Source organism: Sinocyclocheilus grahami, unplaced genomic scaffold (genome assembly GCF_001515645.1).
Source record: "Sinocyclocheilus grahami isolate Dianchi unplaced genomic scaffold, SAMN03320097.WGS_v1.1 scaffold528.1, whole genome shotgun sequence".
Lineage (NCBI taxonomy): Eukaryota > Metazoa > Chordata > Actinopteri > Cypriniformes > Cyprinidae > Sinocyclocheilus > Sinocyclocheilus grahami.
This window is the reverse complement of record NW_015505707.1, coordinates 32,909-43,421: the sequence shown is the minus strand read 5'-3', so window position 1 is coordinate 43,421 and position 10,513 is coordinate 32,909. Positions and strand designations below refer to the sequence as shown.

General features: G+C 33.9%; 1 protein-coding gene across 1 annotated transcript in view; it reads left to right on the top strand.

The window, feature by feature from the left end:
- Positions 1 to 10,513, top strand: part of LOC107555240 (importin-5-like) — a 33,333-nt gene that overhangs the window by 11,292 nt on the left and 11,528 nt on the right. Inside the window, exons 10-21 of the mRNA XM_016237976.1 lie at positions 684 to 790; positions 873 to 997; positions 1,081 to 1,170; positions 2,446 to 2,619; positions 2,743 to 2,760; positions 3,657 to 3,740; positions 3,831 to 3,963; positions 5,089 to 5,327; positions 5,401 to 5,512; positions 6,312 to 6,367; positions 6,457 to 6,579; positions 9,864 to 10,083. Coding sequence (XP_016093462.1) covers positions 684 to 790; positions 873 to 997; positions 1,081 to 1,170; positions 2,446 to 2,619; positions 2,743 to 2,760; positions 3,657 to 3,740; positions 3,831 to 3,963; positions 5,089 to 5,327; positions 5,401 to 5,512; positions 6,312 to 6,367; positions 6,457 to 6,579; positions 9,864 to 10,083 — 1,481 coding nt within the window. The remainder of the gene's footprint in view (positions 1 to 683; positions 791 to 872; positions 998 to 1,080; positions 1,171 to 2,445; positions 2,620 to 2,742; positions 2,761 to 3,656; positions 3,741 to 3,830; positions 3,964 to 5,088; positions 5,328 to 5,400; positions 5,513 to 6,311; positions 6,368 to 6,456; positions 6,580 to 9,863; positions 10,084 to 10,513) is intronic.

Below are 10,513 nucleotides of genomic sequence, written 5' to 3'. Positions count from 1 at the left end.
AAATTTGGTAATGGGAAAGTAAAAATATTTTTAAAACGTACACCGTTCAAACTAGGCTGCTTATGTTGAAGTGTTTGAGATGTGGCTTTTAATGATGAGACCTTTTTTGTAGTCAGGCTCAAAGTATATAACAATTTGGATATAGATTTATCGGCCAACATATCGGTTATCGGCTTTCAAAAATAAAGAATAATCGGTTATCGGTATCGGCCAAAATATTCATATTGGTGCATCCCTAATAGATAGATAGAGAGAGAGACTTTATTTCAGCAGTTGACAAGCCAAAATGTCAAATTTAGCTTAATTTGTAGTAACAATTTTTTAATAATCTATAGACGTTAACCCAAAACTGCCAAAAAACACAACGAAATTATTAAAATGAACTAAAATAAAAAGAGGTTATTAAAAAATAAGTAAATTCAAAATGTTAACTATAATGGTATATTCAAACCTTGAAGTGTTGCTAATTCAACTCTACATGTAGACATTTAAAGATCATTAATGTATTGTATCTTTTACTCCTTAAATGTTCTATAATTGGTCTTAAAGTCCGAAATGTACCTTCAAAAACTCTGCTGTAAGTGCAGGCGTTATTGCTTTGAAATACCTGTCAATAAAGCTTCATTGCTGCTGGTGCTAGGTGTTTTTAAGTGTAATTTGACTCTGTCTGGTCTGGTGTTCAGTAATGCCGTTGCGGGTGAAAGCGCTCTGGACAGGATTGCATGTGGCCTCGGAGGAAAGATCGTCCTTCCCATGATCAAACAGCACATCATGCAGATGTTGCAGAACCGTGAGCAGATGCGTCAGGATCTATTATTGTGATTGCATTTATAGTAATGAGATTTTGTTCATAATGTTTCATTTCCCCTCAGCCGATTGGAAGTACAGGCACGCCGGTCTGATGGCGCTCTCTGCTATCGGCGAGGGCTGTCACCAACAGATGGAGGCCATTCTGAGCGAGATCGTCAGCTTTGTTTTGCTCTTCTGTCAGGATCCTGTAAGAACAATCACAGCACTTCATTTCTGATGTGTGTTAACGAGTACAGACGCTAAACCGAGCCTCATTCCGACCCCCTGCAGCACCCCAGGGTTCGTTACGCCGCCTGCAACGCTATTGGACAGATGGCCACAGACTTCGCCCCCACCTTCCAGAAGAAATTCCACGACAAGGTATCGCTGGGAGATGGTTTTTATATTAATTTACTGAATTTGCTGAACTCGTGTATTGCTTGGGGAGGGAAATTGTGCAGCATAAATGCATTAACCATTAATACGATAGTTGTCATACTTAATAGTAATTTATTTTTATTGTTTATTAAATATAGGAGTTGATTAATGTAAATTACAACTATATTAGTAGTGGTTGTAGTAGATGTACTAGTAAATTTAAATCAATATTATTATAATAATGGTCAAACAATAACGTTATAGTAGTAGCAGTAAATATAAATTAATATTACTATGATATAATGTAGTGATTAAAATAAGCAATAACTTTAATGTTATAGGATATAATTGAAAAATTATTTCTTACTGTAAAAACATAAATGATGACATTAGTTAAAATATAGTAATTATGTAAATTACTACTAAAACTAATTATTTAAATCATTACTTAACAATAATAGTGATGAAGATTTATTATTATTAGTGTTATACAGTACAGAAATTTCTAAATTAGAACTACTGTAAATAAGTTAATAACTTAACACTGATTTATTTAAATGTATTACAGTAGTAATAATAAAACAAGTTATTTTTATTATTATAACTGTTATTTATTATTAGTTAAAATATAATAGATTAATACAAATTACTGCTACTGACTAAAAATAATAAACAGTAGTTGTAATTTAAATCAATGTTACTTATTAACAATAATAGTGATGGAGATTTATTATTATTATTATTACTGGCTATAAAATACAGTAATTGCTAAATTTCAACTACTGTAAATAAGTTAATACATTTAAATAAACCAGTGTTATTGATACCAAGTAATTAAAGTAGTAGTAATAAAAACAAGTTGTTTTTATTACTATAACTATGTATATTATTATTATTATTATTGGTTAAAAATAATGTAAATGTAATTTAAATCAATGTTACTAATTAACAGTAATAGTGACTGATTTATTATTGTTATTAGTGGTTTTAAAATATGGTAATATTGATAAATTACAACTACTGTAACCAAATTAAATTTAAATGAATCAGTATTTTGTAATTATAGTAGTAAAAGGGATAAACGGATATTAAGACTATAATTATATTATAATATTTAGTAGTAATGATAACTATTATTAATAATTGTTGTAGTTAAATATTGATTATTTAAATTACGGCTTCAATTTTATTTTTAAACCTAAAATGAGCTGTGCCAGTCCTGTTTGGTTGAATTGTCCCCTTAAAGTATTGTATTCTCATTGCTCTCTGTATCTGCAGGTGATCTCGGCGCTCTTGCAGACCATGGAGGATCAGTCGAACCCTCGCGTCCAGGCCCACGCCGCCGCTGCGCTCATTAACTTCACCGAGGACTGTCCCAAAACCCTGCTCATCCCCTATCTGGACAGCCTTGTCCAGCACCTGCACGTCATCATGGTGGCCAAGCTCCAGGAGGTGCGTCCCGTCTCTTTCGTTTATTGGATCGTTTATATGGAGTTTGTATCCCGAGCTGCTCCTTTAATGAGTTTAAGTCAGCGACTGGAAACTGCAGTTTCTTCATGTTTTCTCTTCCGTTAGGTGCACAAAGCTAACGCGGTGAGATGTAGTTTGATCTGGATTAGGGTCTGTTCAGCTTTAATTCAGGAATGTTTGCTGAATTGAAATTCAATTGACCCTCAATTCAGATGTTAGGAGGTGTTGTGTGATCATGTGTGACCCTGCAGCACAAAAGCAGTGTTAAGTCGCTGGGGTATATTTGTAGCAATAGCCAACAATACATTGTGTGGGTCAGAATTATTGATTTTTCTTTTATGCCAAAAATCTTTAGGATATTCAGTAAAGATCATGTTCCATGAAGATATTTTGTAAATGTCCTACTGTAAATATATAAACTTAATTTTTGATTATTAATATGCATTGCTAAGAACTTCATTTGGACAACTGTTTTTTTTTAAACTGTATTTTATTAATTTACATTATTGCTTTAAGTTTATTTGAATATAAATATTTTAGTGAACTTATTTGAATAAACCCAATTTATATTTTTTATATTTTCTTGACTTATCTATCTAATTTATTTTTTATTAATCTTTATTTTAATTTATCCTTTGAAGTAAAATAAATAATAGATCAAAAGTCATGTATCCATTTTTGTCTTTTTATTTATTTATTTATACCTTGACAAGTGAATTTATCTGGCTTAAGCGAACTACACTTTCGAATGGAAAAATTGAAGATCCTGAAAACAATGCATCAATTTTATTTTAAACTTAGTCCATTTTATTATTTACACTTAAATAAAGCTAATCACATTCATCAATTTTATTTTATTTATCTGCTTTTTTAAACCTTGACAAATGAATACAGCCCATTAAATCATTTCGCTTATGCCAACTACCCGCTCTTTTCACCTGTGTGATTGCATCTGAACAATGTTCGGTTGTGTAAACGCCTAACTTGTATCCAACCCTGTTGCGTGGCTTCTCTTGCAGTTCATGCCGGATGCTTCAGCTGTGATGCAGCTGCTTCTGAAGACACAGACTGATTTCAATGATCTGGAGGATGATGATCCACAGGTCAGCAAACACCAGCCGAGCACATCATGGAGCCTGATCTCAAAACTAGACTTGGTCTTGTGTGTTTGAGCTGCTGTCTTGTGCCTGCAGATCTCCTACATGATCTCGGCCTGGGCGCGCATGTGTAAGATCCTGGGCAAGGAGTTCCAGCAGTACCTGCCTGTGGTGATGGGCCCGCTGATGAAGACGGCCTCCATCAAACCTGAAGTGGCCCTGCTTGATAGTGAGTGAGCTGTCTGCACAAGCTGTGTGTTTAGGCATCGTAGACACTTATGGTTTAAATCCATGTATCTGTGTATAAGTAGAATATTGTACTTAAAAATTTTTTTATATATATTTTCTTCAGACTTTCACTTAATGCTATTGTAATAAATTGTAAATTTTTTCTATATCTTAACCAATAATAATATTTACAACTACTGTAGTAATTAATCATTCTGATAAGACAACCGATTATATAACTATTGTTATTTAGGGTTATAAAATATAGAAGTATTGATTTAAATTTACAGCTACTGTAGTAATTGGTAACCTGTTAAGACGGTTGCAATTTTAATAAATCAATTTTACTTTATGGTCTATAAAAATATCTATATTATTATTATTAATGTTTTAAAATATAATTTAATTTATAATATTTTTTTTAATAAAATATAAATATAATGCGTTTAGACTGTATAGCATGCAGTTTAGTTTTCGCAAATAAGAAATACACAATTTTACACCTGATTCACTTTCAGAAATATAAAAACTGGAAATGTATTTAAGTTTATGTATGTCTATAGCTATAAATCTTTTCAGTTTTAGTTATTTTAGTACATTAACTTTTTTTTGTTTTGCAACTTATTTTTCCAAGTAATGATTTGTTTCCCTCTAACTCTAGCACTCTATTCTAGTTCTATTCTTTATAATAAAAAAACTTGCCCCTTTTAGACTTGCACTCTATTTATTTACTAACTGCTTGTTTTCTTAAAAAAAAAAAAAATTTGCTTTTCTAATCTTTTTGCATTCTATATTTGTTTTCTTTTTATTTATTGTACAATTATAATTCTGACTTCTGATTAACAAAAGCAAATAAGGCCTCTAACACTAGCTTGCTCTATTCTTTTTCTATTCTATCTGTTTTTTATTTATTATATGATTTAAAAATAAAACCTTGCTACGTGTACTGCGTTAAGCTAACTGACTTGTTATAGCACTTGCATATCATTGCTCTTTTGTTAATTTTGATTGCCTCTATTGTCCTCATTTGTAAGTTGCTTTGGATAAGTGTCTGCTAAATGACTAAATATAAATGTTTTGTTTAACTGCAATAAGCCCCGATGGTTCTCAGTTTCTCCAGTTTAAAACTCATGTTCAGAGTTGATCGTTCACGCACCTGAGACTCTGTTAGCATCCTTAACGTGTGTTTCACGTGTGCGTGTGGCGGCGGCCGAGTCCATGCCTCTTCTGCTGGAGTGCGCTCGCGTCCGAGGCCCAGAATACCTCACGCAGATGTGGCACTTCATGTGTGACGCCCTCATCAAATCCATCGGCACCGAACCCGACTCGGACGTGCTGTCAGAAATCATGCACTCATTTGCCAAGGTTAGTCACGTGTTCAAATGCTGTTTGTTCACCAGTGTTTGTTTGTTTTAATAAGTGAATGTCTTCTCATTAGTGCATCGAGCTGATGGGAGACGGATGCTTGAACAACGAGCACTTTGAGGAGCTGGGTGGCATTATGAAAGGCAAACTAGAGGAGCACTTTAAAAACCAGGAGGCCAGACAAGGTGAGTCGCACAGGAATTAAGCACTCACAGAGGCGGTTTATTTGATAAAAATACTGTTTAAAAAAAAAGTTACAATTCAAAATAGCCGTTTTCTGTGTGAATACATGTTAAAATTTAATTTATTTCTGTGATCAAAGCTGAATTTTCAGCACCATTACTCTTCAGTGTCACATGATCTTCAGAAATCATTCTAATATGCTGATTTGCTGCTCAAGAAACATTTCTGATTTCACTGTTGTGCTGCTGATTTTTTAAACATTGATACATTTTTATTTTTCAGGTTTCTTTGAGTCTAGAAAGTTCAAAATAACAGTGATTATTTAAAATATTTTGCAAAAAGTTTTTTTTGCAAAGTTTCTTTACTGTCACTTTTGATCAATTTAGTGCGTCCTTGATGAATAAAAATTAATTTTTCAAAAACCAATCTTACCGGGGAAGAAATTTCCAGTTCTTTTTTCTGGATTCTTTTTTTTTTCTCAGTTTTGACTTCAAAATTGCTTTTTTTTTTCACTTTTTTTGTAAAGTCTAATTGAAATCATGAAACTTGCACAATTTTACAATACAGCCTCTGACTGATGACAGCTTGCAAAAAGATGATTTACTATGTGCTGTAATTTGAGAATTTTCGGAAGATGAAAGGATTAAACTATTTTGGTTGGCTAATGGAATGCCATTATCAGCCAATTGCAATCTTTAAGGCCTAATTTCTGGTGTTTTGATATGTTTGCGTGACATAAATGTTCATATGGATAGTCATACAGGTTTGTGAAGTTTTACTAATTGTATCTGTTCTCCGCAGCCAAACGACAAGATGAAGACTATGATGAGCAGGTTGAGGAGACGTTACAAGACGAGGTGCGCAGCTCATCTAACATGCGTTTCTTCTAAGCAATTCATTGGTTTAGATCACTAATCGTGAAGCTCCTCTTCATCTGTATGTTCAGGATGACAATGACGTCTACATCCTGACCAAGGTTTCGGACATCCTGCACTCCATCTTTAGCAGCTACAGAGAGAAGGTTCTCCCGTGGTTCGAGCAGCTGCTGCAGCTCATCGTCAGTCTGATCGTAAGTCTGCCGTTAAGATGGATCTTAGCGATGTCCCTAGCGTTTACGGAAATATTACACTTGAAAAACACTTTAGGGTTACAATTTATATTTTAAAGTTATTTGAACAATTACACCACCTTGAGCCATCAATGTGGAATCTTTTTTTACATTTTTTTTTTTATTAGAATTCCAGGCTCCACAAAACTGCTCGTCCCCACAGCCATGTACAGAGCGAAAGTGCTTTATTTTGAGATCAATTTTTTTTCTTCCATTTTAAAATACAATAATGTATTCATAACTATCAAATATGTGATGTAAATGGCATAAAAAACAAACAAAATGCTGAATAAATATAAGGTATATTATGAAAGTAGTGGTCCCCTGCAGTCACACTTGTGGCGACTGATATATTTTTGTATTTAAAAAAAAAAAAAAAAAAAAAACAAAAAAAATGTGTATGTTTTGGGAGCCAGTAGGTGGCAGCAAGTGACTGTTAATGAGTGAGTCATTAAGATTCAACCGATTCATTCAAACAACTGATTCATTCAGGAACAAAGCATTTGACTGTGTTAATGACTGAACCATTGAATCATTTATTCAACCGATTCGTCCAAAAAGCTGATTTCATTCAATAAGTAAACACCATTGCTCAGAGATACCCTTGTGGCGCCTGATATATTTTTTTATTTAAAAAAAAAAAAAAAAAAAAAATACAAGAAATGTGTATGATTTAGGTACGCAACACACGACCAAAATGTTTCAACACGATTGCAATGTGTTTTTATACAATAGTAGTTCAATAAACAAGTTAAAATTAAGAGACTTACATTTTAGACACAATATTGGTTGTTTTTGCTCCATTTCACTGATGAAAATAGTTCCAATCAAAGCCACAGCAGAACTGTTTTGTCGCCGAGCAACACAGCAGTGTTTCGTTACTGAATGATTCTGCGTTTTTGAACGAATCAAGTGAGTCATTGATTCAGTGACCCTTTCACAAAGACAGTCACTTGCCATGTTTCTGAATGAATCGGCTGTTTGAACGAATCTGTTGAATGAAGGACTAAAGGACTCATTAGGGCTGTCAAAATGACTGAAAAACTAAATTCGAATTTTCCACTTAAATATGATCAAAATTCGAATTGTTTGAATTGAAAAGGCATAATTTCAGTTAGGGGGGGAAAAAAGCTTTTGGCTTCTCTTCGGAGGCCGCAAGAGCAAAATATCACTAATGCACGTTTCTTCAAAGCATAATAAAATAACACGACTACCTTTGGGGGAAAAAAAAGTGCATAATGTTTAATGTTTATGAACCATATATAATAGTTGCTTAAACAATTAGAAAAAAAAGAGCACAATGTATGTATAGTTTAATGCAAAGAACCGAAAACCAATCACCAAAGAGTAGGCGACTTTCTTCATTTAAAAACACAAGATGCAGTGGGATGGGGAAAACTGCCATAAAGTCTTGAGACATGGTTTAAGTTGAACTTGCATTCATTTTACATGGCTTTCTAAACGTGCGGCTCTCTTGTGCGAGACGCGAGTGCAACGCTGATAGATGCCCCGCTAGAAAATGTGGTAAATATGCATTCTGTGTGAACGGCTTGGTTTCAGTTTCTCCGTAAACCACATTCGCCACACTGATGCTCTCGTTTTCCGCTATATATTGAATGAACAACGTAGCAGCGCCGCATCTAGTGGGTAATAACTTGACGCTTACATTGTCGTCGCATTTCGTGCACCACTTAGAAGCCTGCCTGACGGCTGACACGGACCTAGAATTCGAATGCAACGTTTTTGCATTCGAATGTGGATTTTTTTAATTTATTTTTTAATTTTTAAAAATTGATAGCCCTAATTCATTTGCCGCCATCTATTGGTGTGGTTTCATATTTAAAACTCGTTGCATTTTTCCCAACATTTCTTTTTAAAGATTTTTAAACCTTAATCTAATAATTCTTTATGCATTCGAAATTTTGCGGTGTTAATGCATTTATGGCAGCTCATCTTCATCAAACAGTCTGTAAATGCATCTAATGCCACTTCAGATGCAGCTTCTGTGTTTCCTGCAGTGCAAAGATGGAGTTTGTTGATACTGATTTCATTTGAATGGTAACCGCTCTACAGTTTCAATTCAGTTAGAATAAAAGAGTGTAAGAATTTGATGTGAAAGATGACATTTAATAAGGTTAGTGAAAAAATGACAATTTGAGACCGTCAATTATAGTTTTTAGTAAGAAAATTGGAATCGGCAAAAATCGGTATCGGCAGATCGGACTAACAAAAAAAATCGGAATCGGCCAAGAAAATTACAATCGGTGCATCTCTAGTTAGCGTTTAACAAAAAACGTTTCTTTTGAAATAAAAACCACACTGATGACATCACTTGGCTTCGTCCTCTCGGTTTCCTGAAGATCTATGAAGAAAGGCCCATAATAAGTCCACGGTCTCTTTTCAGTTATCAGAAATGTTCTAATTTCTCATGATTTAATTTGAAGCTTTTAGTTGTACTTTATTTTTAGGGAATTGTAAAAAAAAAACTAGAATACAAATGGATTAAACCAAATTTAGCGAGTATACCATGATGGACAAACTGCGGTTTGATGTCTTGCAGCAGACATTTTATCAAATGCATTTTTCATGAGAATTGTCACTGGTGTCACCTTCCTTATGGGTTAATAAATGCACACAAAAAAAAAATCATTAAGCTGTCATTTGTGACCCTGGAGCACAAAAATCAGTCTTAAGTCGCTGGGGTATACGTTTAGCAATAGCCCAAAAAAACATTGTATGGGTCAAAATTATTGATTTTTCTTTTATGCCAAAATTCATTAGGATATTTAGTAAAGATCATGTTCCATGAAGATATTTTGTAAATTTCCCACTGTAAATATATCAACTTAATTTGATTAGTAATATGCATGGCTAAGAACTTAATTTGAACAACTTTAAAGATGATTTTCTCAATATTTAGATTTTTTTGCTCCCTCAGATTCCAGATTTTCAAATAGTTGTCTCAACCAAATATTGTCCTATCCTAACAAACCATACATCAACGGAAAGCTTATTTATTCAGCTTTCAGATGTATAAATCTCAATTTCAAAAGATTGACCCTTATATGATTGGTTTTGTGGTCCACGATCACATTTGTGTATTCGTAAAGTCAAAAGGTAATCTAATATAGTTAATCAGTTTAAATGTTAGGAAAAAAATTAATGAAGACATCTCGCCATACCAAAAGTGGATATTTCTGTAGAATAATAGAATAACAGTGTTTATGGTGTTGTGTTCCTGACAGTGTCCTCACAGACCCTGGGCGGACAGACAGTGGGGTCTGTGCATATTCGATGACATCGTCGAGCACTGCAGCCCATCTTCCTTCAAATACGCCGAGTACTTCCTGCGGCCCATGATGCAGGCGCTGTGTGACACCAGTCCGGAGGTGCGACAGGCGGCCGCGTACGGCGTCGGAGTCATGGCTCAGTTTGGAGGAGAAAGCTACAGGCCTGCTTTCACAGGTGAGACGTCCTCTATGCTTTCCAGCAGAATGAGCATCAGGAGGGCTCGATGAAGTCGGTGGTATTTGTTCCCAAATTCCAGTTTATTTTTTCATTTTCCTGGATTCCACTTTCCGCTTTTTGGGATTTTTTTTTTTTTTCCCCTAATGGTTACATTTTAGTAATCAAAAAGTATGTCTAATTTAATCAAATTGACTATGCAGTTTATTAAACGTTAAATTACATCTTTAAGGCCCTTTGAAATTTGAAATTCTTTTTTCCTGGATTCTGGTTAATGGTTTTATTTTTAGTAATCGCAAAACGCATCCAATTAATTGAAATCATGAAACTTTTACAATTTAACAAGAGTTTAACAATCACATTTTTAAACCCCCAAGTTATTATTTTTTTTATTTAAACATTAGTAATCAAAAAGCATGTGTAATTAATT